The sequence below is a fragment of the Melospiza georgiana genome, chromosome 28, assembly GCF_028018845.1.
Source record: "Melospiza georgiana isolate bMelGeo1 chromosome 28, bMelGeo1.pri, whole genome shotgun sequence".
NCBI classification, from domain to species: Eukaryota; Metazoa; Chordata; class Aves; order Passeriformes; family Passerellidae; genus Melospiza; species Melospiza georgiana.
Genome location: NC_080457.1, coordinates 2,228,677 through 2,255,714, shown reverse-complemented (window position 1 = coordinate 2,255,714; position 27,038 = coordinate 2,228,677). Strand labels below are relative to the sequence as shown.

The following is a 27,038-nucleotide window of genomic DNA, read 5'->3' as shown; positions in this document are numbered from 1 at the left end:
CCGCGGGGCACCACGGGAACGGCGCGCGCGCGGCCTCCGCCGCCCCCCCCCCACCCCGTTCCGGTACCGCGCCCGCCAGGGGGCGCGCGCCGCGCGCGCCGCTGACGTCACCGGCCGCGCGGAAATGACGTCACACCCGAGGGCGGGTAAATCATCAGCACCCAGCGGCCTTTTCCTTGTTTATTGTAAAAAAAAAAACAAAAAAAAAACCAAAAAAACAACAAAAAAACCAACCAAAACCAAAAATATATAACCAACAACGAAAAGCAATAAAAAATAATAAAATAAAACCAGCGAGCGGGCGTGTCCGCGAGTGACCCCCACCCACTCCCCGTAACGTTTGTTTAGAACTCGGCGGTTTTAGAACTTTATCGATTTTTTTTTTTAACAATTTCCGGGTTTTTAAAGGTTTTTTTTTTTTTTAAGTTTGTTTTTCTTGAAGTTTTTTTTTGCTAATTTTTTTTTTCTTTTTGTAAACGAGTTTTCCGGCGTTCAACAAGCTCGGGGTTAATTATAGAGAGGGGGGCAAGGGGGGGATAAGACTGAGGGGGCACAGGCTCGGTGTAGGGGGAAAAAATGGGGAAAAAGGGGGGAAAAGTGAGGAAAAAGGGGGAGATAGGAGGAAAAAGGGAGATAGGGAGAAAAAAAAGGAAAAGGGACACATGGAGCCCCCACCCTTGGAGCCCCCTCCCCACCCATCCAGCACCAAGAGGGTCCAGCAGCACCCAGGGGCTCGGACAGGCAATAATGGCCCCCCCCTCACAGCAAACGCCTCACCCGCCTCAAAACATTTAAATTACATTTTTAAAAAAACATTAAAACCCCCCAAATTGTGCGCACAGGGTTTCTATTTCACAAAAAAAAAAAAAAAAAAAAGAAGAAGAAATTTTTGCTTTTTAACTCTCCCTTCTGCCCCCGCCAACCCCACTCCAGAGAGAGGAAAACCACCAAAGAGGGGGGAAAACCTCCCCAAAAGAGAATCCCAGGCGCTTCCCAGCTGGCTCCAACACAATCCGCTGTTTATCCTGCTCTCTAACTAAACACAACATGAAGGCAGCAGCGGGTGAGTCCCGGGGGATGTGGCACCCCCAGACACGGGATCTGGTGCTGGTCATCCCCTTGTTCCCACCGGACACGGGACAGCCCCAGATCCCAAGGCCACGGGCTGTGGAGTGCAGGGGTGGCACAGAGGGGACTCAAGGATGGGGCTGGGATCCACCCCCTGCCCCCAGGAGAGGAGCTGCAGGCTGGTGGCACTGGGAAGGCGGTGCCAGTGCGGGGGGATGAGTCCGGGAAACGTTCCAAAACCCAAACGAACAAAACTTGGGGATCGCAGAAGAACGAAACCATCCGTCAGCAGCTGGTGGTGACCCGCTGGTGGCAGAGCTTCTGGTGCCTTAGAGGTGTTCAGAGCTCCTGAGGACGGAGCTCCTGGAGGTGGTCGGAGCTCCTGGAGGTGGCTGGAGCTCCCAGCATCTCCCTTATTTCCGGCAGGTCCGGTGTGGCGTCTGCTTCTTCTGCACCTCCAGCCGGCAGCGGCTGCGCTCGTCCAGCCAGGGCAGCTCGAAGTTCCTGTGGGCACAGCTGGTGTCACCCTCAGATCCCTCCAGACCCAAAATGGGCAGGGTGCTTTGTTAGGAGTGACATCAGCACTCACCAGCCCCATCCCCTGCTGTCCCCAGTACTCACTGTGGGGTCAGTTTGGGCAAAGGCCGGCCAAAGGCGACAACGGGCAGGTAAGGGGTGATGAGCAAACTTTCCACTGGGGAGAGACACCAGAGCATGTGAGACCCCCCCTCACATTTACACCCCCATCCCCAACAGCCCCTTTCCCAAGCCTCACCATCATCTGGCTCAGGGAAAAATGAGGTAACTTCAGGTTCCGACTCCTGAATCCCTTTCCTTTTGTACATTCGGAGCTGCAGCCGCTGCAGGATTCTCTGTTCCCTGATCCGCTGGATGTCCCACCTGGAAAACAGGATGGTGGCAAAGTGAGGAGCTGTGGGGCAGTGCCAGGCTCCCTCAGAGCAGAGAGGGTGATCACAGGACTGCACTGGCTGCCAGTGATGTGAGAGCATCCCTTCTCCTGCAGCATTCCTGGTGCCATCCCAGCTGCACCCTGCTCCAGGTGACACCCCAGGACCCTCCCCTGTGAGACTGGAACTCCAGACCCTATTTGCTCCAACCTTTTCCTTCGTTTCTCATCCAGCTCCAGCTTTGCGTGCCGTTTGGAGAAGACGCTGTCGTCCAGGTTCTGCAATGACATCAGACAGGGATCAGTGCACCATCCCAGGGCCACATCCCCCTCCTCAGCCTCCCAGCCACACATGGGGGTTGTGCTGGATGAGGGGATGAGATGCCACCACCTCTGGGAGCGGGGGACAGCCTGGAAAGGCCCTGTGGCAGCACTGATGGCTCACGTACCTCCAGGAGGTCCGAGGGGTTGGGGTCTCTCAGGGGCTCCACGACATGGTCCCTCCAAGACGGAACTGCAGGACAAGGAGAAGGGTGTTAGCCCCCACCAGGATCCCCACAGCTCCATCCACCACCTCCACACTCCCCTCCTGCCCATCCTTCCCCTTGGAGCATGGCTCAGGACGGCCCAAACCCCCATCCTGAGCCAGCAGTGGACATCTGGCTGACAACCATGTGACAACCCCGCATCCCCAGCCAGCCACAGGGCAGCAGAGCTCATCTCCATCCCCTGAGCCACTCCCAGGGATGTGCCAGGCTCTGTCTGTGCCACAGCGCTGAGCCACCTGGCACAGCCCAGTTCCCACTGCTGGCACCAACCTCGCTGGGCTCAAGGCACGACAAGCACCGGATTTGGGGACAGCAGGTGACCCTAGTGCTGTGTCACTGTGGCAGAGACAATTTCCCACCCACCCACAGGAAGCTGCTCCACCAGACCCCAGCCAGGAGCCCTGCCCAGAGCAGGGTGACCCCAGGATGAGATTTGGGACAGCCCAGAGCCAGCAGTAGAAGGAACCAGCAGCATGGAACCTTTCCACCACCACGGGCACTCCCTTTGGGAATGTGGGAGCCCTTTCCCAGATTCAGAATGAGGGTGCTGAGCCCTGTTCCCAGGCTGGAGCCCTTCTCCATCACTCTCTGCATCCTTACTTGCTACAGTCTCCTCCTTTTTGGGGGAAGGCTCCCGCAGCGGCAGCGGCGACGGCGGCGGCTGGTGCCAGCGGCACAGGTACATTTCTGTGGTGGACAGGTAGGGCAGGTCGTCGGCCTCACTGACAAAGCTTTTCTCCTTGGGGTGGGTGCCAGGACCCTTGGGTGGCGCTGATGCTCTCAGCGGGGTCTCCAGGAGCGAGCGGGTTTTTTCCGGAGTCTCTTGGCTCCGCAGTTCTCGTTTACAAACAGTTTCAGCCAAGGAGCCGCCCGACTCCTCCTTCCCCGGGGAGTGTTTCGGAGTTTTACTCTTCACTTTGGAGAATTCTGACACTAGTTTTTTCACAGGCGTCTTCCTCTCTGTGCTCCCAAACGTTGGCTTCCTGCAGGAGGAAGAAGAGCTGAGCCAGGCACATGGATCCTCCTCACTCTGCATCAGGGATGCTGCGGGGGGCTGCTGGCACCCCCAAACCAGGGCTGCTGCACCAGGGCCAGACTACAGCAGTTTACAGAGGGGCTTCCTCAACATTTTGGGACCCTGCACTCCCCTTCTTGAGGTTCTCCTTGACACAGGGATGTGTTCCTGGTGCTGGGCGGCCTCTCCAAACACCTCAAAAGTGAAGCCACAGGGAGTGTGCCCCCTCCTCCCCACACATCCCCCCCATGCACTCTGTACCTTTTATGCCCCTTCCCGTTCCTGCCGTAGGGGAAGTGCTTGGGCTGCAGGCTCGGGGGAGGCTCCAGCAGCTCCTGGGGACACTCCAGAGGCAGCTTCTCACAGGCCTCTGCCTCGGGCTTCTCATCCACCTCAAAGCCCTGGAAGATGCGGTGCTTCTCCCGCTCGCTGTCCTTCTTCACCAGCTGCACCCGCCTTTCCATGCGCTCGATCCGCGCCAGGAGCTGCAAGGCAGGGGAGGGAGGGCTCACCTCGGGGTGGGCTCACCCCCTGGGCACCCCAGGGCAGCTGCCACTGGATGTCCAACAACCACAAAATGGCCACTCTCTGTCTGCTTGTGCTGCTACAAGGACATCTCCCACCATCCCAGCTGTTCCAAACCCTGTCCAACCCAGCCTGGAATACTTCCAGAGATGGGGCAGCAGAAAGCAGAGGATTTGGGGGTCCCACCCAACGATGGAGGTTGGGGGGGGGGGGGGTTGCAATTAGCTGTGGGTTTAAAGAGCACCTGGTGACCCCTGCCCATGGTCACTTGTCCCCAGCCATCCCCAGCACTGTTTTTGGCCAGCAGAGTTGGGCACCCAGCCCCTCCCAAAGGTGTGGCCCAGTTTTGGGGAGCAGAGCCCAGTGCACGCAGGGAGTGGCAGCCCCACGTCCCCAGCAGTGTCACCCCTGGGAGGCCGTGCCCCTCAAGTCCCATCCCGGACTTGCCGCAGTGGCTCCTCCATGTTGGGGGACGCGGCATTGCCTGCGGTGACACCACTTTGGGGGGGGGGGGGGGGGTGGCCCTGTCCTTCCTGCCACCAACGGGGCCACCACTGCTGGTGGCACACGGCCACCGTGGGGCTGGCAGGGGGGCGACCCATGGCTCTGGGGGAGGGAACACAGCATCCGTGGGGTGACACAGCACCCACGGGGGGGGCACACATGGCATTTATGGGGTGACGCAGGACACACGTGGGGGGGGGTGGGGGGAGAGCACACAGCTGTGGGGACCCTACAGTGTCCCCCCCCAAGCCTGGAAGCCTCTCATGGCTGTGACGGCCCCCAAATCCCCGAGCTGGCCCCAGCAGCGAGAGAGAGGCGACATCCCTTGTGGTGTGGCCGTGTCCCGCCCGGTGACGCGGCCCCTTTAAGGTTCCCCCCCCCTCCTCCCCGCCCGGTCGCCACGGTAACGGGCGGCGGCCCGTTAACCCCCGCCCCGCCCCCGCCCTTTGTGCCCCCGCCGCTTTGTCTGGGGGGGGGGGGGGGGGGGGGCTGCGACCCCCGGGGGCACCCGCGACTCCCGAGGGGGGGAACCCAGCCAGAGACCCCCGGGGTGGGTGGGATGGGGGGGGCAGAATTGTGTTTAACCCTTTGGGGAGGGGGGCATTAACCCCCCACAGGGGTACTGTAGCCCCCCCCGGTACCAGATGCCCCCAGTGAGGGAATTCTCAAAGAGGGGGGGGATTAACCCCTGGAGTGCCATGGGGGAGAACACTAACACCCAATGGGGAGGGGGGCATTAACCCCTGGGGTGCCATAGGGGGAGAACAGTAACACTCAAGTTTGGGGGGATTAACCCTTGGGGTGCCAGGGGGGTGGTGAACCCCCACAGGGAGGCACATTAACCCCCGAGGGGCCTCCCCCACGAGGGGAGAACGTGTGGGGCATTATCAGTCAAGGCGGGGGGGGGGGGGGGATTAACCCCTGTGGTGCCATGGGGGGAGCAGGTTAACTGCCATGAGGGGCACATGAACCCCCAAGGGGGTTGGATGTTAACCCCTATGGGGGGACATTAACCCCCCCATCCCCAAGAAAGGGCGGCATTAACCCTCGAGGGGAGCAGAGTTAACCCTCAAAGAGGGGGGCAATAATTGCGATGGGGTGCAGAATTAACCCCCAAAGAGAGGTGGAATTAACCCCCAAAAAGGGGTCGGGGGAGGAGGCATTAACCCCAAACAGGGGCACAGAATTAACCCTCAAAGGTGGGGGGCAATAATTGCGATGGGGTGCAGAATTAACCCCCAAAGAGGGGTGGACATTAACCCTCAAGGGGATGGAATTAAGCCCCAAGGAGAGGTGGAATTAACCCCCAAAGAGGAGAGGGCATTCACCCCAAAGAATTAACCCTCAAAGGGTTAATTTGGGGGGCATTAACTCCCAATGAGGTGGTGGAATTAACCCCCAAAGAGGGGGGCACATTAACCCCCAAAGAAGGCACTGAATTAACCCCCGTAAAAGAGGTGAAATCAACCCCCAAAAAGGGGGTATTGCCCCGATAAGGGGGATATTAACCCAAACAAGGGGAGGGGGTAAATTAAGCATTGAGAGGACGGAATTCTTAAAAAAAGAGAAGTGAAATCAACCGCCAAAGAGTGGGGTATTAACCCCTAAAGAGTGGGGTTATTAATCCTCAAAAAGGGGGGTATTAACCCCCAAAAAGGGGGGCAGCATTAACCCCTTGGGTGTCAGGGGGAGTGAGAACTTTCCTGTTGGTGGGCAGAACTCCACCACAATCCCAGGGACCCCTGGGTGGTATTGGGGAGCCATTAACCCTGCGGGGAGGGGGCATCACTCTACGGGAAGGGTGTTAAAGCTAGGGGGGGTTAAATCCAGCGGGGATCACCCCCATGGGGAGGGTTAACCCATAGGAGGGTGTTAAACCTAGGGGGGGTTAACCCTAGGGTGGGGGTCACCCCATGGTGGGGGGGTTAAACCTGAAGGAGGTTAAACCTAAGGGGGAATTAACCCTGAGGGGGCGGGGGGGTCACTCCACAGGGCAGTGGGTTCAGTCTGGGGGGGGGGGTGGTTAAACCCAAGGAGGAGTTAACCTTGGCGGGAGTTAACCCCTTCCACGCCGCATTCCCGCCCACCTCCCCGTTCCCCCCGGTGCCCCCCCCACCCCGCTCCGTTTCCCCGCCGTACCGTGTCGCGCTCGGCCCGGAGCTCCTCGATCTGCCGCTCCTTGGCCTGCAGCTGCTGCTGCTGCTGCTCGATCAGGTCCAGCTGGAGCAGCAGGATCTGCCGCAGGCAGGCGGCCTGCCCGGGCGACCCTCCGCCGGCGCCCATCGCTGCGCGGGCCGCGGGCCGCCGCTTCCCCGGCTCCGCGGGCCCCGCTCCCGGCCCCGGCCCCGCTCCCGGCCCCGCCGCCGCCGCCTCCCCGGGCAGCCCGCCCGCATCCCCCGCCGCGGCCCTGCCCCCGCCGGCCGCCGGCCCCGCCGCGGCCCCGCTCCGCTCCCGCTCCCGCTCCGCCACCCCGCAGCCGCGGCCCGTGTGTGCCCCCAGCGGCGGCGGGGCCCGGGGCCGCCGGGCCGGCGGAGCGGGGCCTTCCTCCCCCTCCTCCCCCTCCTCCTCCTCCTCCTCCCCGCCCGCCCCCTCGGGCCGCCGCCGCCCGCCCCCCCGGAACGCCGTGGACCGCATGGCCGGGCCCCCTTTACCGCCCGCCGGCACCGCGGGGCGGCGGCGCGGGGGGCGCCGGGGGCATCGGCGCGGAGCGGCCCCTGGCCCGGGGATGAGCCGCGCGGGGATGAGCCGCGCGGGGGGGCGGCGGGGCGGGGGTCGGTACCGGGCACGGGACCCCGGGTACCGGCGAACGGGGCTCGGCGCGCATGCGCCGGCGGCGGTGGGGGCGGTGGGATCCCCGGGGGTGAGGAGCGGGGCCGGTGCCCGCCTGGGGACCCCCGGGGCGGTGCCCACCCGCGCCGCTCCCCACGGGCCGCGCCGGGGGCCGGCGGTGGTCGCGACACGCGGACACGCGTGAGGCGGGGGTCCCGCGCCGCAGTACCGGGGGCGGCCGCTCGGGGGCCCCCGAGAGTGGCGGTAGCGGCTCCCCGCCCCACGGGGGGGGCTCGGGTCACGGGCCGGTCCCGCGGCGGGAGGGGACACGGAGGGGCGGGGGGGGCCACACAAAGGGACCCCGAGCTGCGAGACCCCCGTGCGGGGAGAGCCGGGCATGGGAGGGGGGCTGTGCTGTGATTCTGGGGGTCCGCACCTCCCCACGGGGACTGAACTGCACGCACAGAGCTCTGCAGTTCCTGCTGGACGTGTGCAAGAGCGCGCGCACACACACACACACACACACACACACACACACACACACACACACACACACAGAGTCCGCAGCACCCTCTCTGCAGAGGCTGCAGCCCCAGCACACTCGTGCATGCACGGACACGCACACGCACACGCACACGCGTGTCCCCCTGCAGGGAGCGAGCGCAGCCCCCGCTGCAGCACAGGCGCAGCCCGCAGACACTGCAGCCCCTGCTCAGCACCCCCGACTGCAGTCCCGGGGCACGGTCATGTGTGCACACTCATGCACACGCACAGCCCGCACTGCAGGCACACGTAGGGACATGTATGTACACGTACACACACACACAAACGCGCACGGAGGAGCATTTCCCCCTCTCGCGGCTGAAACTCCGCCCCTCCCGCGGCACACGGGGCCGTGTCACCGGGGACGCACAGGGGACACGCGTGGCACGTGCTGGGGACGCACAGGGGACACGTGGGGGACGTGGCTCCCTCTGCAGAGCCGCGCTCCTCAGGGACACGCAAACACACGCGGGGGGAGATCCCCCTTCACCCAGCCCCGGGCAGCCTCAGGGTGCCCCTGCTCCTGGTGGCCGGGTCACGGCGGCGGTGCCACCCCCGCGGTGTGGCACTGGGGAAGCCCCTGCGAGGTTCCCGCTGTGCCGTGGGTCACATCGAGCCCTGGCAGCAGCGTGGGCACACGGGTGGGTGCTGCTCAGACACGGGGGGCTGTGGTTGTGTCCCCCCCCCCCCCCCCGTGTCACTGTGCACATGTGGCTGTGGTCACTCACAGGGGTGGCAGTGTGCAAACACCTGTGTGGGTGTGCTCAAAAACACACGCACATCTGTGTTTACACACGTGTGTGGCCATTGTCATACACACACAGAGCCATGGTTGGCTGTGTGACACACGTGTGTGGCTGCTCTTGTATTTATATCCTGGCTGTACATGAGTGTGGCTGTGCTGTGGTTGTACACACGTGTGGCTGTGCTCACACACACACAGATGTGGTTGTACACACGTGTGGCTGTGCTCACACACACACACTGTGCTCACACACACACAGATGTGGTTGTACACACGTGTGGCTGTGCTCACACACACACTGTGCTCACACATGTACATGGCTGTGGTTGTACACACGTGTGGCTGTGCTCACACACACACAGATGTGGTTGTACACACGTGTGGCTGTGCTCACACACACACACTGCTCACACATGTACATGGCTGTGGTTGCACACACGTGTGGCTGTGCTCACACAGACATGACCGGGTTAGTACACATAGCCATGTTCACACACACAGAGCCGTGTTCACACACGTGTGACCATGCTGACATGCATGACAGTGCTCACACACACAGAGCCATGTTCACACACGTGACAGTGCTCAAACACACACAGAAAGCCATGTTCACACACGTGTGACCATGCTGACACATACAGAGCCATGTTCACATGCATGACAGTGCTCAAACACACAGAACCACGTTCTCACACACACATGACCATGTTCAAACATGTGAGAGTGCTCAAACACACAGAGAGCCATGTTCACACACACACATGAAAATGTTCACACACATGGCAGTGCTCAAACACACGGAGAGCCATGTTCACACATACCCAGAGCCATGTTCACACACACAGCCATGTTCACACACATGGCAGTGCTCAAACACACAAAGGGCCATGTTCACACACATGACAGTGCTCACACACACACATGACCATGTTCACAGACATGACAGTGCTCACACACACACAGCCATGTTCACACACACACATGACCATGTTCACACACATGACAGTGCTCACACACACACATGACCATGTTCACACACAGAGCCGTGTTCACACACGTGTGACCATGCTGACATGCATGACAGTGCTCACACACACAGAGCCATGTTCACACACGTGACAGTGCTCAAACACACACAGAAAGCCATGTTCACACACGTGTGACCATGCTGACACATACAGAGCCATGTTCACATGCATGACAGTGCTCAAACACACAGAACCACGTTCTCACACACACATGACCATGTTCAAACATGTGAGAGTGCTCAAACACACAGAGAGCCATGTTCACACACACACAGAGCCAGGTTCACACACACACATGACCATGTTCACACACATGGCAGTGCTCAAACACACAAAGAGCCACGTTCACACACACATGACCATGTTCACAGACATGACAGTGCTCACACACATACAGAACCATGTTCACACACACGGAGCCATGTTCACAGACATGACAGTGCTCACACACACAGAGCCATGTTCACACACACACATAACCATGTTCACACACATGACAGTGCTCACACACACACATGACCATGTTCACACACATGGCAGTGCTCAAACACACAGAGCCATGTTCACACACACGGAGCCATGTTCACAGACATGACAGTGCTCACACACATACAGAACCATGCTCACACACAGAGCCATGCTCACACACACAGAGCCATGTTCACAGACACAGAGCCATGTTCACAGACACAGAACCATGCTCACACACACACAGAGCCATGTTCACAGACATGACAGTGCTCACACACACACAGAGCCATGTTCACACACATGACAGTGCTCACACACATACAGAACCATGCTCACACACACAGAGCCATGTTCACACACACGGAGCCATGTTCACACACACAGAGCCATGTTCACACACACGCAGAGCCATGCTCACACACACACACACACACACACACACACACACACACACACACACACACACACACACATCCCTATCCGCACACACGGTGCCGTGTCCCCGCCGTGCCCGGGCCGGTGCCGGTGCCGGTGCCGGTGCCGGTGCCGGTGCCCGCTGCGGCAGGCCCACGTGCCGGCCGGCACCCGCCCGCACATGGCTCTGCAGCACGGAGGCTGCTGGGGCTAAAAATGGAGCAGGGCGCACATGCCAGCGCCACGTGACGCGCATGGAGAGGGCTCCCCGCGAGAGGAGGAGGAGGAGGAGGAAGAGGAGGAGGAGGAGGAGGAGGGAGCCCGCTCACATGGGCTGGCACAGATGCCAACCCGGCCGCTGGCCACGGCGCCGTGGCCTCTCTGTGACCTGTGGGTTTGGAGGGGGGGGGTGGGTGTTAATGGGGTGGCCCCCTCCCCACTTGCTCACAGGTTTGACTCTTGGGAAGGTCAAACTTGGGGTGACTTGGGGCGGAAGGGGAGAGGGGAGGAGGGCTCGCAGGCGGTGGGTCTGAGGAGGGGGATGTGGAGGATGAAGGAGTTCCCGCTGCTGTCCCGCCCCCCTACCCGCCTTTTATCCCCCCCCCGCGGGGTCCCAAGGCTGCGGAGGGAACACAAACATCGCTGAGATATTGGGGGGGGCTGGGGGCAGGTGAGAGGGATCCCCACCTGCCAGGGCTCCTCCCCCTGGGGGTGCTCCCCAGAGCCCCCCACATGATGAACACATTGGGGTCCCCCCTACCCCCGGGCTCCCGCACCCCTTTTGCACCGCCATGTCACAGTGTCACCCCAATTTCTGGGGCCCCGAACCCTCCTGGGGTGCTGAGACCCCCCAAACCATCCCAATGCACCTTTCCTGTGGCCCTGCACCCCTAAATCCTCATGGGGTCCCTACACCCCCTGATCCTGCATTCTTTGGGGTCCCTGCAACCTCCCGGGGTGCATGCATCCCTAAATCCCACACATCCACAAATCTGTGCGCTCCTGCCCCCCACAATCCTGCACTCCTGCCCCTCTTGGGGGTCGGTCCCTGTACCCCCAAACGCTACACCCCAAATCCCTGCACTTCCTGGGGTCTCTCTGCACCCCTACCCCGCTCTGCCCCGTTCCGCAGTGCCCGCACACCGCGGGGTGTCCCCGCCTGTCTTGGGGTGCCCCCACCTGCCGCGGGGTGCCCCGCCCGGGGCCAGGAATGCCTTGTTTACCCGATTTTTCCCGTTCCCGGGGAGGGAGGACAAATCTGGCAGCGGGAGCTGCTGCCCCAGCCAAGAGCCAGGGGCCGAGCCAGGGCTGCTCCCTGCAGGAAAACACCCCAAAAACCGCCCCAAAACACCCCAAAAACCGCCCCAAAACACCCCAAAACCCGACCCTCCAAGCACTCCCCTGCCCCTACAGCACCACTGCGGGTCCTGCCCCACTCTTCCCCCCAACGGGGACACAAATTGGGGGTCAGGGGTGCAGGACCCCCAAATTGGGTTGCACCCGCACCTCAGGTTGCCCCCCCCCAAAGCTCAGTTACGAGTGGGGAAACTGAGGCTCGGTGAGTGTAGGGTGACACGGGGACACAGCAGGACCCGCTGTCCCCAAACCCACAGGGGAGCTGCAGCCCCACGGTGGCTCTGGGGGTGTCCGAGTGGGGCTGGGGGTGCAGGATTGGGGGTCCCGTCCCGTGGCAGCCCCCGGGGGCCGAGGGGGGGATAAGCAGGAACGAGTCCCCGGTGTCCCGGCGGAGACACACACACACCCCCTCCCTTTTCCTGGAAAAGGTTCAACAAGGTAAACAAGGCTCCAGCCCCGAGTAAAAATAAACCCTGGGCACGCAGGCGCCGGCCGGGAAGCGGGGCGAGCGTCACGCGGCACGGCCACGGCACCGGCACCGGCACCGGGCACCGGGCACCGGGCACCGCACCGGGCACCGGCCCCACCGCTGCCTCCTGCCCCCGGCAGCAGTGGCGGGGAGGGAAATGCCGAGTGTTGAAATGGGGGGTGCCACCTGGGGCACGGGAAGGGCAGGGGCACAGCCGGTGGCACGGACGGGGTGATGGGTGTGTGCCCCTCGACAGTCCGGGCACGCCACGGCGGGTGGGGGGTACCCCGCGGCGTCCTGGCACGACCCCGGGAGGTGCAGGATGTGTGGGGGTGCAGGATACAGGGGGGGCAGGATCCTTGCGGGATCCTCAGGAAAGTACCGGGATGCGGAGTTTAGGGGTGCAGGATTTGCGGGGATGCAGGGTTTGGGGGTGCAGGATGCCGGGATGCAGAGTTTGGGGGTGCGGGATGCAAGGGTGCAGAGTATGGGGGTGCAGAATGCAGTTTTGGGGTGCAGGATGCTGGGATGCAGGGTTTGGGGGTGCAGGATGCAGGGATGCCGGATTGGGGGTGCAGGATGCAAGAGTGCAGAGTTTGGGGGTGCAGAATGCAGGAGTGCAGGGTTTGGGGGTGCAGGATACAGGGGGTCAGGATCTGGGCTTGCAGGATCCTCAGGAAAGTACAGGGATGCGGAGTTTGGGGGTGCAGGATGCAGGGATGCAGAGTTTGGGATGCAGGAGTGCAGGGTTTGGGGATGCAGGGATGCGGAGTTTGGGGGTGCAGGATGCAGGGATGCAGGGTTTGGGGTGCAGGATGAGGGGATGCAGGATTTGGGGTGCAAGATGCAGGGGTGCAGGGTTTGGGGGTGCAGGGATGCAGGATTTGGGGTGCAGGATGCAGGGGTGCAGGGTTTGGGGTGCAGGATGCAGAGTTTATGGGTGCAGGGATGCAGAGTTTGGGGTGCAGGATGCAGGAGTGCAGGGTTTGGGGATGCAGGGATGCAGGATTTGGGGTGCAGGGATGCAGAGTTTGGGGGTGCAGGATGCAGAGTTTGGGGGTGCAGGATGCAGGGATGCAGGGTTTGGGGTGCAGGATACAGGAATGCAGGGTTTGGGGGTGCAGGATGCAGGGGTGCAGGGTTTGGGGTGCAGGATTCAGGGATGCAGAGTTTATGGGTGCAGGATGCAGGGATGCAGAGTTTGGGATGCAGGAGTGCAGAGTTTGGGGATGCAGGGATGCAGGATTTGGGGTGCAGGATGCAGGGATGCAGGGTTTGGGGGTGCAGGATGCAGGAATGCAGGGTTTGGGGGTGCAGGATGCAGGAGTGCAGAGTTTGGGGATGCAGGGATGCAGGATTTGGGGTGCAGGATGCAGGGATGCAGGGTTTGGGGGTGCAGGATGCAGGGGTGCAGGGTTTGGGGGTGCAGGATGCAGGAATGCAGGGTTTGGGGGCGCAGGGCTGCACAGATCCGTGCAAGTGCAGGATTTAGGAGTGAATCTGGCGTGTGGCGACCTTGCGGGGCGTTCAGGTGCCCCCTCCGTGCCCTGCACTGCTTGGCACGGGGCGCTGCCACGTCGGGGTGCCCAGGGAGCCCCCCGAGACACAGACCCGGCCTCTGGGGGCGTTCCCCGCTCACGTCAGCGGCAGAACCCCCCTGTCCCCATGGCTTTGGTGGCTCCTCTCCCATGGGTGCTCCCAGAATGGGGATATCCCGGAAATTTCCCAGCTGTGCCCAGTTGGGGGGGTCCCTGCTCACAGCCCCCCGTGCGGGGTTCCCACAGAGAGACCCCAAAAGATTTGTCCGGTCCCGGGGATTCCGGGGGGATCAGGCGAGCATCCCCGGCGCCGTGTGCCGCAGCGCCGTGCGCGGGGATGTTTTCCCAAGGCAGACGCGCGGCTGAGTCACGGATAATCCCCGGGAACGTGCCGGGAGCTGCGGGGGCCGGAGGCACTGCACGGTGCGGCCACGGGGGTCCCTCCTTCACCCCAGGAACGGGGTGTCCCCCCCGGGTTCCCCGTTCCCACACATCCTCCCGCGGTTCTCGCGGCCGGAGGTGCCGCGGCCCCGCGCACCCGCCCCGTGACTCAGGGCAAGGGCACGTCCTGTGGGGTGTCGGGGTGTTCCCCCTGCCCCAGTGCCTTGGGGAACCCCAAAATCCCGGAGCACCCCCAGCAAAGCCCGGACGCCGCCAGCTGAGGGGTTCCAGGGGGTGTTTGGGGTGCGCAGCTCTGGTGTACCCCTCCCCGGGGACTCCGCAGGGACACCGGAGGCCTCCCCTCCTGCGGGATGAGCTCGGAGGATTTCCCGGCGCTGGCACATCCGTGTTCGGCTCCTTCTCCTCCTGGCTGGGTGCCAGGGCAGCGCCCGGCACATGGGCACCCCCCAAAACCTTCCTGCAGGGGCATCCAGGGAGCCCCACGGTGCCACCGGGGCTGGGCTGGCCCCGGCCGGCTCCGCGACCCAGATCTGCCAGCAATTGTGCCCTGGCACGGCGTTGCCGCAGCCCCCGCGGCAGCCAGGAGCGGGGCCAGGCTGGGATGTGGATGCCAGGCACGTGCCACAGCGGGCACCCGCGGGGACAGCGTGGGGACAGCGTGGGGACAGCGGGCAGGGGGCTGTGCCATGCACAGGCAACCCGCGCTGCTGGAACAGGTGGGCACAGGAGACGGTGCCATGTGGGGTGACCGGGATAGCTGAGTGTCCCCAGTGCAGGGGACAGTGCCACGCGGGGTGCCCGGGTGTCCCCAGGACAACGGGCTGCGATTTGAGGGGTGACAGAGGCACCTGGGTGTCCCCAGTGTTGTGCGGGGTGGCATCGCTGCCCAGGTGTCGCCAGGGGAAGGTGGCACGCAGAGTGACAGTGGATGTCCCCGCTGCAGGGGACAGCCAGCGCCGCGCTCAGGTGTCGCCAGCGCAGGTGACAGCGCCGCCGGTGCCGTGAGCGGGGGGATGGTGTCGCGCCAGGTGACAGATGTGTCAGGTGCTGCACCCAAGTGTCCGCAGTGCAGGGGACACTGCTGCGCCCGGGGGTCCCCAGCGCGCACGGGGACCGTGCTGCGCTGCCCCACGGGGCGCCCCGTGTCCCCCCCGGTGCGGGTCCCGGTCCCCGCGGTCCGTCGGGCGGCCCCGGTGCGGGGGTCCCCGCCGAGCCCGGGCTCCCCAGCGGCGGCGCGGGGCCGGGGCCGCCGGCGGAAAGTGTGTCACTGGGGCACGAGGCTGTCCCCGGGAATCACATGGGGGAGGCGGCGGCGCCGCGTGCGGCCCAGTGCGCAGCCGCGGCCGGTGCGGGGGGCGGCGGGGCGGGCGGCGGGCGCACAACAGCCCGCACCGGGCGGCGGCGCGGCACGGCTCGGCGCGGCTCCGCTCCGGGAGGCTCACGGGGCCGGGACAGGATGGCGGCCCCCGAGGCCGGCAGCACAGGTCAGTGCCCCGCCGGAGCCCCCCATCCCCGGGACCACCGTGCGGGCACCGGCACCGGAGCGGATCGGGGGGCAGCGCCCCGGGACCGCGGAGAGGGGCTGCGCGCTTGAGACGCGAGTTGGAGGGGTCCGGACACCGGGACCGAGGGGTCCCGCACGCCCGACCGGGCAGGATGCGCGCTGGGACCGCGTCCCGGAACGGGGCTCCGTCCTACCGGGACCGGGGGGTCCTGCGGAGCGGGGTAAGGCTCGGACAGCGGGGCCGGGGTGTCCCCGGGAGGAGGGTAGGGAGGGCTGCGCGCCGGTACCGGGCGACTTGCACACCGGGGCAAGGTGAACACCCGCACCGGGGTGCTCCGGTGATCGGGGCAGGAGGGATGGAGACCGGACTGGGCTGTCCCGAACGCCGGAGCGTGCGGGACGCGGGGGTAGGAAGGCTGAGAACGGGGATCCGTGTTCCGGGAGGTCCCGGACAGCGGGATCGGAGGGGAGCGCGGCGGGACCCGGGTGTCCCGGAGACCGGGACCGAGGATTCCCGAACGGCGGAGAGTGCTGGACGCAGGGGTAGGAAGGGTGAGAGCGGGGATTGTTGTGTCCTGGGCGGCGGAACCGGAGGGGAGCGAAGCGGGTCCGGCTGTTGTCTCCTGGGGCAGCGGCACCGGGCTGTCCAGGAACCGGGACACGGGGATCGGTGTGTACCGGGCGGCGGCACCGATCAGGGTGACCGGAGGGGACCGCGGCCACGGGACCGGGTTGTCGCTATCAGCGGCACCGCGGCCACGGGACCGGGCAGCCCGTGGACGGCCGAGGCGGCGCCGCGCGTGTCGGGGCTCCCTGCGCACCGGGCGGGGGGGACCGGAGGCGGTGCCCCCCCCTTCCCCCGTGTTCCCCCCCCGCACGTGTCCCCCTCCCCGCCGCTGCCACGTGCGGAGTTTGTTTTCCCCTCAGCCCCGCCCCGCCCCCTCCCATTGGTCGGCGCATGACATCAGCGATGACGTCACGCGCGGAACTGGGGACGCCGCCGTTCATTGGGGGGGCGGCTCTGTCTCCGGGGCAACGAGAGGGGGCGGGGCGGAGTTTGGCCAATGGGAGGCGGGTGGGCGTGGTAAAGCGTGAAGGGGCGGGGTTTAGGGGGCCACGTGCGGCGGGAGCACGTGGGGCGGCGGCGTGAGGCCGCCTGAGCTCGGGGGGGGCTGCGGAGAGCCTGTTTGGGGGGGTTCCCTCTGTTTTGGGGTCAACAGAGTTTCCCTCTCTCTGGGGCGAGCCTTTCTGGGGAATCCCCGCACCCTAAAAATCCTAAAATGGGTGTCCCGAGGCTTTTGGGGTGCGGGGATCCCCCCAATTATTTTGGTACCTTAGCAGCGGGGGGGGGGGGGGGGTCGCCAGGATCAGCTGGCCTGGAGGTGGGACCCACTGTCCCCAATTCGGTGACCCCCTTTGGAGATGGCTCAGTGCAGGGGGGATGGTGACAAGCTGGCTCTGGCGCGTGGCATCTGTGCCAGCGGCACCGTGTGCGGCGGGAGACACATGGCCCCGGTGATCCCGTGTGTCCCCGACATCACCATCCACGTGTCCCAGCCCGGAGTCGTGTCCCGGTGCTGCCGTCCCTGCCCCGTGAGTGGGGTGACAACGGCTGTGCCTTCAGCCAGGGGCCACGCGTGTGTCCCCCCTGTCCTGCTCCCCATTTTCGGGGGTCTTCACACAGCTCCTCAGTCCTGCAGTGCGGACTTACCCCCCCCCAGTTTGGGGGGCTGCGCTGGTGCCATGGAGGGGCTGCACTGGGGGCACCCCAGTACCGGGGGGGGGGGGCTGCGCCGTGGGACCGTCCCGGGAGCCGTGGGGCGGGAGCTGCAGGCACCGAGCCAGGAACGGCAGCAGCAACTCGGTGACCTCCTGATTTCACCTCTGCAGAGGGTTCCCAGCCCACATTCCTGCTGCAGGCAATTCCGGGGTGCCCTGCCCGTGTCCCCAGCCGGCACGTACCCGGATAAACCCGGCTGTCCCCGTCGCACGTGGGGCCGCGGCCCGTGGCTGCCGCTGGGTGCGGTGCCTGACTCAGGGTGGGCGGCACACGTGCGGCTCAGCGGGAGATCCGCGGATCCGGGACGCATCCGGGCCGCTTCCCTGGAGACCCCACCCCGCGTGGGGCTGCGATTCCCCTCCGGGGGGCTTCCCCCCCACCCCCGCGGTGCCTGGTGTAGCTCAGCGCATAATTGGCCCACAGGGATGCCCGTGGATCTGGGATGCTTCCCTACGGATCCCACCCCACCTGGGGCTGCCATCGCCCTCCGAGGGGTTTCCCCCTCCTCAGCTGGCAGAGGCTGAGCCTGGCACGGCTCAGCGCACGTGTGGCAGCGCGGGATGCCCACGGATCCTGATCGCCGATGGATTTGGGGTGCTTCCCTGGGCATCCCACCCACCTCCGTGAGGCGGGGGAGGCTGAGCCCGGCACGGCTCGGTGCATGAGCGGCTCCTTCTCTCTGCAGGTGGGGTGATCAGCTACGTGGGCTCCAGCGGCGCCTCTCCCACCCGCACCAGCCCCGTGTCCCTGTGCAGCGACAGCTCCAACGGGAGCTCCCAGTCGGGCTCGCAGCCCTTCCCCACCTATTTCCCACCATCGCCCACCGGCTCCCTCCAGGATTCCCGCGCCTATGGCGGAGCCACGCTGGCCCCTCATGAAGACGGCTCCCCTTCCTCCTCCTCGTCATCCTCTTCCTCCTCCTCCACCTCCTCTTCCTCGTTCAGCTCCTCGGTGAATTTCCCCGGGGTGCAGCCGGTCCCCGCGGACGAGCGGCGCCGCAGCTCGCCCAGCAAATCCGGCAGCACCGTCACCAGTGAGTGGGGCTCCCGGGGGGGTGGCAGGGGGCGTCTCCCCGCCCCTGGAGCCCGCTGACCCCCGTCCCCCCGCAGAGCTCAACGGGATGGTGCTGCTCTGCAAAGTCTGCGGGGACGTCGCCTCCGGTTTCCACTACGGCGTGCACGCCTGCGAGGGCTGCAAGGTACCGGGATGGGGCCGGGGGTGGGGCACGGAGCCCCTGTCACACTGCGGGGACCCCCAGTGATGCCCCCCGCTCGCCCCGCAGGGTTTCTTCCGCCGCAGCATCCAGCAGAACATCCAGTACAAGAAGTGCCTCAAGAACGAGAATTGCTCCATCGTCCGCATCAACCGCAACCGCTGCCAGCAATGCCGCTTCAAGAAGTGCCTGCTGGTCGGCATGTCCCGTGATGGTGAGCTCGGAGGGACCCTCGTGTGACGTCCCGAGCCGGGGATTCCCTCCGGGGGTGGGATTTCCCTGGTCCCTTCCCGGGATGTCTCCAGGGCTGTGCCTCCCCTGTGGAGCCGCTCCCCGCCTGTGCCGGGGGCTGTGCCTGTCCCAGGGGATGTGTCCCCCTTTCCTGGCACCCCCCATATGTGGGGCTGTGTGTCCCCTCCGTGCCCAGAGCTGCATGTCCCCCCCCATGGCCAGGGCTGACCCTCCCACACCGGGTCCCCCAACACCCAGGCTGTATTTCCCTCTCTTGGATGCATCCTCCTCTACTCAGATCTCTACATCCCCTCCTGGGATGGGCTCCCCTATGTTCAGGGCTGTCTGTCCTCTCCAGGACCGAGTATTCAATTTTTAAAAGCTCCGTGTCCCCTCCCAGGATGGGTCCCCTTATATTGGGTCCCCTCCAGGACCGAGTATTCAATTTTTAAAAGCTCCGTGTCCCGTCCCAGGATGGGTCCCCCTATATTGGGTCCCCTCCAGGACCGAGTATTCAATTTTTAAAAGCTCCGTGTCCCCTCCCGGGATGGGTCCCCCTATATTGGGTCCCCTCCAGGACCAAGTATTCAATTTTTAAGGCTGTGTGTCCCCTCCAAACCCAGGGCAGGGATGCAGCCCCGCTCCCATCACCCCCTCACGGTGCAGGTCTGGGGGGGCATGGGGGTGTCCCCGCCATCCGCCGATGTCCCCCTAACCCCGGTGTCCCCCCCAGCCGTGCGCTTCGGGCGCATCCCCAAGCGGGAGAAGCAGCGGATGCTGGCGGAGATGCAGAGCGCCATGGGCGGCATGGCCAGCGCCCCACCGCCGATGCCGGGGCCCGGCGAGGGTCCCGCCGCGGGCGGGGGGCACGCAGCGCCCCCCGGCCCCCCTCCGCTCGCTCCCCCCGCCTGCTTCTCGCAGTTCCCGCAGCAGCTGACGCCGCCCCGCTCGCCCAGCCCCGGCGGGGCCACCGAGGATGTGATCGCGCAGGTGGCCAAGGCGCACAAGGAGATCTTCATCTACGCGCACGACAAGCTGGGACCCCCTCCCGCCTGCGACAGCGGCCTCCTGCGCTGGGACGCGCCCCCCGCCTGGGCCCCCGGGCCCCCCGAGCCCCGGCTGTGCCCCGCCGCCTACCCCGAGCCCCCGGCCCCGCGAGGGTGCCCCTGGCCCCGCGGCCCCAAGGACGTCCTGCCGGTGAGCGCTCCCGCTCCCCTCCCCGGGCTGCTTTTAGCCGCTGATCGCATCAACCCCCTCATCCCCGCTGGGGAGAGCCCGGGGGTGCCCCCGGTGCCCGCTGACCGCCGCTCCCCCGCAGGCGTGCCCCATGAACAGCCACGTGCCCGGGCGCAGCGGGCGCTCCGTGCAGGAGATCTGGGAGGATTTCTCCCTCAGCTTCACCCCCGCCGTCCGCGAGGTCGTGGAGTTCGCCAAGCACATTCCCGGCTTCCAGGCGCTCTCCCAGCACGACCAGGTCACCCTGCTCAAGGCTGGCACCTTTGAGGTACGTCCTGGGATAACGGTGAGGGCTCGATGGTGCCCCGCAGACTGACAGGGTGCCCCGTGGACTGGCACGGAGCCCCAAAGCATGGGAACAGCGGGCAAGAACACGGCAGGAGCCCCGTGGCATTGCAGTGCCCCACATTTGAGAGCCACAGCGCCCGTGGCATTGCCTGGTGCCTCACAGCACTGCAGTGCCCCACATTTGGGATCTGTGGCACAGAGCGCGGTGTCCCTGTCATGGCACAGTGCCCTGAGGACTGGCATGGAGCCCTGCAGCACTGCAGTGCTTCACAATCAGGAGTTGTGGCATGCAGCACAGTGCTCCTGGCATTACACAGCGCCCCATGGCACTGCAGTGCCACCGTTTTGGGAGCTGTGGCACGGAGCACGATGCCCCAGGCATGGCATGGCACCCCACAACTGGGCACCACGGGCTAACATGAAGCCCCATTGTAATGCCCCACATTTGGGAGCCGTGGCATGAAACACAGTGCCCATGGCATCACACAGTGCCCATGGCATGGCACCCCACATTTGGTGGTCACAGAACCCATGGCATGGCGCAATGCCCCATGGCACAGCAGTGCCCCACATTTGGGAGCTGTGGCATGAAACACAGTACCCATGGCATCACACAGTGCCCATGGCATGGTACCCCACATTTGGTGGTCACAATATGGATCACAGAGCCCATGGCACGGCACAATGCCCCTGGCATTGCCTGGTGCCCCATGGCATGGCAGTGCCCCACATTTGGGAGCTGTGGCATGAAACACAGTGCCCATGGCATGGCACCACACATTTGGTGATCACAATATGGATCACAGAGCCCATGGCACGGCAGTGCCCCACATTTGGGCGCTGTGGCATGAAACACAGTGCCCATGGTGCCCATGGCATCACACAGTGCCCAGGTCATGGCACCCCACATGTGGTGGTCACAATATGGATCACAGAGCCCATGGCATGGTTCAATGCCCCTGGCATTGCCTGGTGCCCCATGGCATGGCAGTGCCCCACATTTGGGAGCTGTGGCATGAAACACAGTGCCCATGGTGCCCATGGCATCACACAGTGCCCAGGTCATGGCACCCCACATGTGGTGGTCACAATATGGATCACAGAACCCATGGCATCGCACTATGCCCCTGGCATTGCCTGGTGCCCCATGGCACGGCAGTGCCCCACATTTGGGCGCTGTGGCATGAAACACAATGCCCCTGGCATCGCACAGTGCCCATGGCATGGTACCCCGCATTTGATGGTCACAATATGGATCACAGAGCCCATGGCACAGCAGTGCCCCACATTTGGGAGTCGTGGCATGAAACACAGTGCCCATGGCATCACACAGTGCCCATGGCATGGCACCCCACATTTGGTGGTCACAATATGGATCACAGAGCCCATGGCACAGCACAATGCCCCTGGCATTGCCTGGTGCCCCATGGCATGGCAGTGCCCCACATTAGGGAGCTGTGGCATGAAACACAGTGCCCATGGCATCACACAGTGCCCATGGCATGGCACCCCACATTTGGTGATCACAATATGGATCACAGAGCCCATGGCATGGCACAATGCCCCTGGCATTGCCTGGTGCCCCATGGCATGGCAGTGCCCCACATTTGGGCGCTGTGGCAGTGCCCATGGCATGGTACCCCACGTTTGGTGGTCACAATATGGATCACAGAGCCCATGGCATGGTTCAATGCCCCTGGCATTGCCTGGTGCCCCATGGCACGGCAGTGCCCCACATTTGGGCGCTGTGGCATGAAACACAGTGCCCATGGCATCACACAGTGCCCATGGCATGGCACCCCACATGTGGTGGTCACAATATGGATCACAGAACCCATGGCAGGGCACAATGTCCCTGGCATTGCCTGGTGCCCCATGGCATGGCAGTGCCCCACATTTGGGCGCTGTGGCATGAAACACAGTGCCCATGGCATGGTACCCCACATGTGGGGGTCACAATATGGATCACAGAGCCCATGGCACGGCACAATGCCCCTGGCATTGCCTGGTGCCCCTTGGCATGGCAGTGCCCCACATTTGGGAGCTGTAACATGGAGACCGATGTCCCTGGCATGAAGCACGGTGCCCGTAGCTCTGCCCGGTGCCCTGCCCCACGTCCTGCCCCCTGCCCACAGGTGCTGATGGTTCGTTTTGCGTCGCTCTTCGACGTGAAGGAGCAGACGGTGACGTTCATGAGCCGCACGCGGTACGGGCTGGAGGAGCTGTGGGCCATGGGCATGGGAGACCTGCTGGGGGCCATGTTCGACTTCAGCGAGAAGCTCAGCGCCCTCGAGCTCAGTGACGAGGAGCTGGGGCTCTTCACTGCCGTTGTCCTGGTCTCAGCAGGTGGGCACGGGAGGATTTTGGGGACGTCGAGGAGGTTGGGGCTGCGATCGGAGGAGTTTGGAAAAGAATCGAGTTTGGGGCTGGGATCAGAGGAGTTTGGGAAAGAATCGAGGGGTTTGGGGCTGGAATCGAGGGGTTTGGGGCTGGGATCAGAGGAGTTTGGAAAAGAATCGAGGGGTTTGGGGCTGGGATCAGAGGAGTTTGGGAAAGAATTGAGGGGTTTGGTGCTGGGAGGAGTTTGGAAAAGAATCGAGGGATTTGGAAAAGAATTGAGGAGTTTGGGACTGGGATCAGAGGAGTTTGGAAAACAATCAAGGGGTTTGAAAAAGAATCGAGGGGTTTGGGGCTGGGATCAGAGCAGTTTGGAAAAGAATCGAGTTTGGAAGAGAATGGAGGAGTTTGGGGCTGGGATCAGAGGAGTTTGGAAAAGAATCGAGGAGTTTGGAGAAGAATTGAGGGGTTTGGGGCTGGGAGAAGAGGAGTTTAGAAAAGAATTGAGGGGTTTGGAAAAGAATTGAGGGGTTTGGAAAAGAATTGAGGGGTTTGGTGCGGGGAGGAGTTTGGAAAAGAATCAAATTTGGGACTGGGATCAGAGGAGTTTGGAAAAGAATCAAATTTGGGGCTGGGATCAGAGGAGTTTGGAAAAGAATCGAGGGGTTTGGTGCTGGGAGAAGAGGAGTTTGGAAAGGAATCGAGTTTGGAAAAGAATTGAGCTTGGGGCTGGGAGGAGAAGAGTTTGGAAAAGAATTGAGGGGTTTGGGGCTGGGATCAGAGGAGTTTGGAAAAGAATTGAGGGGTTTGGAAAAGAATTGAGGGGTTTGGTGTTGGGAGAAGAGGAGTTTGGAAAAGAATCGAGTTTGGAAAAGAATGGAGGAGTTTGGTGCTGGGATCAGAGGAGTTTGGAAAAGAATCGAGGAGTTTGGAAAAGAATCAAATTTGGGGCTGGGATCAGAGGAGTTTGGAAAAGAATCAAGGGGTTTGGGGCTGGGATCAGAGGAGTTTGGAAGAGAATTGAGCTTGGGGCTGGGATCAGAGGAGTTTGGAAAAGAATCAAGGGGTTTGGGGCTGGGATCAGAGGAGTTTGGAAAAGAATTGAGGGGTTTGGAAAAGAATCGAGGGGTTTGGGGCTGGGATCAGAGCAGTTTGGAAAAGAATCAAGGGGTTTGGGGCTGGGATCAGGGGGTTAGTGGGGTGTTTGGCGCATTCAGGGATGGGATTTGGGTGGCATTGAGGTGATACCGGGGGAGTATCAGGGGGTTCAGCGCTGGGATCAGGGTGATGCCGGGTGCGATCAGGAGGTTTTTGGGGGTGGAACTGAGGTGTCCCCTCCCCTCCCGTGCCTCGTCAGACCGCTCGGGCATGGAGGACACGGCCTCGGTGGAGCAGCTGCAGGAGACGCTGCTGCGGGCCCTGCGCGCCCTCGTGCTGAAGACGCGCCCGGCCGAGACCTCGCGTTTCACCAAACTGCTGCTGAAGCTGCCGGACCTGCGCACCCTCAACAACCTCCACTCCGAGAAGCTGCTCTCCTTCCGCATCGACGCCCAGTAGTGCCCCCCCCGGACCCCCCTCCCGCGCACCCCTGTACATACACCACAGCGTGGGGGGACGGACACACAGACTCCCCCCCCTCCCCCCGGGGCAGCACCGACCCCGTTGGACTCGCAGGGATTCACCCCGAGGTGGGCGCCGGGATGCTGGGACCCCCCTCCCACCCCACCCCAAATCGGGCATCGCCCCCACGGCACCGCTGGCAGAGCCGGGGGGGTCCCCTCGCCCCGACACCCCCGTTCTGGCGGCCGGGGGGGGGGCGCAGAGCCGTGCTGGGGAGGGGGGGGTGGGTCTAGAGAGGAGGGGAGGGGGTGGTCGGGGAGGGGAGTGGGGGGGGTGGGGTTTGGTTGGTTGGTTTTTTTTTTTTTTTTCATCATATATTTATTACATAAATATATAGTAAAATAGACCAGCAACAATTACCATAAAAATATCTTTCTTTAAAATCCTGACCAAAACACAAAAGGGTTTAAAATCGCACGTCACAGACTGTGATTGTCACGGGGGCTCCACGGCCCCCCCCGGCCCGCGCCCCTACATTCAGCGACGCCGGCCGCGACCCCCCCCCCACCCCAAACCCCACCCCCCCACCCCCCTCCCCAGCACCCTGCATAGTGGGGGACCCCGCGTGGGGCGCGCCGAGCCGAGCCGGGCCGTGCTGGGCCAGTGCTGGCCGGGCTCGACGCCCGCGGGCAGGGGCAGCTCTGGAGCCATGAGGTATGTGCTTGGGGGGGGGGGACACACACAGGGGGGCACGGGGACCGGGGTGGGGGGGACACGCGGGGTGACCCGGGGGAGGTGGCGCAGGGGTGGGGGGCACCGCTGTGGCCCCCCGGGACCGAACGCTGGGTGCTGGACGTGCGATGGCGACGCGAGACGGAGACGCGGGGACGGCCCGGGGGGGGCGTGGGGGGTGTGAAGGGTGGGTGGGGGGCGTGCGGGTGGGCAGCGGGTGTGGGGGGGCCGGGCTGAGCCCCCCGCCCAGCCCGGGACAAGCTGCCCCAGGGCCCCGCGTGTGCGGGGATGGGGGGGGGGTCACGGGGGCTGATTAAGACACGTCCCGTGTCGCGACGGGAGCGCGCGGCGTCGCGCGGAGTGTGCGCGGGGACGCGCGGGGACACGGCAGCGGCACCGCAACGACATGGAACGGCACCGGAACGGCCACGGCATGGCCACGGCACCGGCACCGGAACGGCCGCAGCACTGGCATGGCACAGTCGTGGTGCCGGCACTGGCACGGCCACGGCACCAGCACTGGAACGGCCACGGCACCGGCGTGGCATGGCCACGGTACCGGCACGGCCATGGCACCGGCACCGTGCCCTCATTGCACCAACGGGAGTTGCCGTGGCACTGACACGGCACGACACGCGTGGCCGTGGCACCGGCGTTGTGCCAGCTGGCACCGACGTGGCACAGCCGCGGCACCGTCACGGGCACCGCCGGGCGCGGGGGGCATCGCCCGGGTGCCGCGGCCCCGCCCGTGGCCCGAAGGCACGAGGTGGGACCGGTGCTGTGCCAGGGGTGGGGGGCGAACCCCCGAGCCTGTGCCCCCCGCCCAGGGCGGGCGTTAGTGTTGGGCTCCTATTGCACCGCCCGCAGCCGGTGCTGCCGGGACCCCCAAACCGGGACCCCTCAAAGTGGGGACCCCTCAAAGTGGGGACCCCCAAATTGGGGATCCCAGCCGGGCCCCCCCGCCCGAGCCAGGCCCCTGGGTGGGGGTTTAAGACATTTTGCACCAAGGTCCAATCCGGCGCTGGTGTTTGGGGCTGGGGGCAGGCGCCCCCTCACCCAGGGCACCCCACAGCCCCGCTGTGCCCCCCAACCCAGCTGCAAGGGGTCTGGCAGGGCCCCCCCAACACAACCCCAATGGTTGGGGGGGGAGTCTGGGGTGTGGGGGGAGCCCAGCCCGGCCCCCTGTGCCTATGGGGGGGGGGTGGGACGTGTCTGGTGTTGGGATTTTCTGCTTTTAAACGACCCGTAAAAAGATTTTTTTTTTTAATTACAAAAATTATATATTTTATATATATTTATATATATATATATATATATATATTAGCTTAGGTGGGCCCGGCCTGCCTTGCCGGCCCCCCCCCGGCCCGCACCCCCCCCTCGGCCTCCGCCTGAGGTAAGAAAAAATTCACAAACCTAAAATTTCGGGGGGGGGGATGGGGGTGTTTTAAAAAGGTGATAAAACCATTCCCGGGTGCCCCCTCGCAGCTGTGCCCCCCCCCCAACCCTCCTCAAGCCCCCTGTGGGATTCCCCCTTGCCGGCCCCCGCCTCAGCCCGGCCCCCCCCGGCAGCACTGGGGGGGCAGTTGGGGGGTGCAGCCCCCCCAAAGTGCTGCTGCCGGGGAGGGGGGGGGGCCGTAGTGCAGTGGGGGGGCACCCAAAGCCCCCCCAGCCGGCGCCTCCGGGGCCTTTGCAAACTCCTGACGGACACGACAAAACCCACGAGGACAAGGGGGGGGGGGGGGGAAAAACAACAACAAAAAAAAAAATAAAAAGGACAACGGAAAATTGGGGGGGTTTGGGTTGGGGGGGGGGGTGGGAGTGGCCCCCCCCCCCACCCCAGTGTCCTGCAGCGCCC

At 64.0% G+C, this 27,038-nt stretch overlaps 2 protein-coding genes across 2 annotated transcripts; one reads left to right on the top strand and one right to left on the bottom strand.

Annotated features, from left to right (window-relative positions):
* Positions 1–147: 147 nt before the first annotated feature.
* Positions 148–6,868, bottom strand: MSL1 (MSL complex subunit 1). Its single transcript, XM_058041670.1, has 8 exons — positions 6,707–6,868; positions 3,800–4,023; positions 3,124–3,506; positions 2,425–2,489; positions 2,187–2,254; positions 1,844–1,968; positions 1,690–1,762; positions 148–1,572 (listed from the first exon to the last, which is right to left on the bottom strand). Exons 1-8 carry the CDS (start codon positions 6,848–6,850, stop codon positions 1,482–1,484), a joined length of 1,173 nt encoding a protein of 390 aa, XP_057897653.1. The 5' UTR covers positions 6,851–6,868; the 3' UTR covers positions 148–1,481.
* An 8,830-nt stretch (positions 6,869–15,698) lies between these two features.
* On the top strand, positions 15,699–24,524 carry NR1D1 (nuclear receptor subfamily 1 group D member 1). Its single transcript, XM_058041604.1, has 8 exons — positions 15,699–15,786; positions 18,272–18,619; positions 18,696–18,784; positions 18,869–19,013; positions 19,764–20,227; positions 20,349–20,534; positions 22,690–22,900; positions 24,249–24,524. Exons 1-8 carry the CDS (start codon positions 15,759–15,761, stop codon positions 24,446–24,448), a joined length of 1,671 nt encoding a protein of 556 aa, XP_057897587.1. The 5' UTR covers positions 15,699–15,758; the 3' UTR covers positions 24,449–24,524.
* Positions 24,525–27,038: the final 2,514 nt, after the last annotated feature.

Bases quoted from the DNA above. Each gene is read 5' to 3' on its own strand.
- NR1D1 (XM_058041604.1), top strand. From the start codon at position 15,759: ATGGCGGCCCCCGAGGCCGGCAGCACAG. The intron at 18,620-18,695 runs GTGAGTGGGGCT...GTCCCCCCGCAG, and splicing joins ATCCGGCAGCACCGTCACCA to AGCTCAACGGGATGGTGCTG. The intron at 22,901-24,248 runs GTGGGCACGGGA...GTGCCTCGTCAG, and splicing joins CGTTGTCCTGGTCTCAGCAG to ACCGCTCGGGCATGGAGGAC.
- MSL1 (XM_058041670.1), bottom strand. From the start codon at position 6,850: ATGGGCGCCGGCGGAGGGTCGCCCGGGCAGGCCGCCTGCCTGCGGCAG. The intron at 3,507-3,799 runs GTACAGAGTGCA...TTCCTCCTGCAG, and splicing joins AACGGGAAGGGGCATAAAAG to GAAGCCAACGTTTGGGAGCA. The intron at 1,969-2,186 runs GTTGGAGCAAAT...CCTGTTTTCCAG, and splicing joins GATGAGAAACGAAGGAAAAG to GTGGGACATCCAGCGGATCA.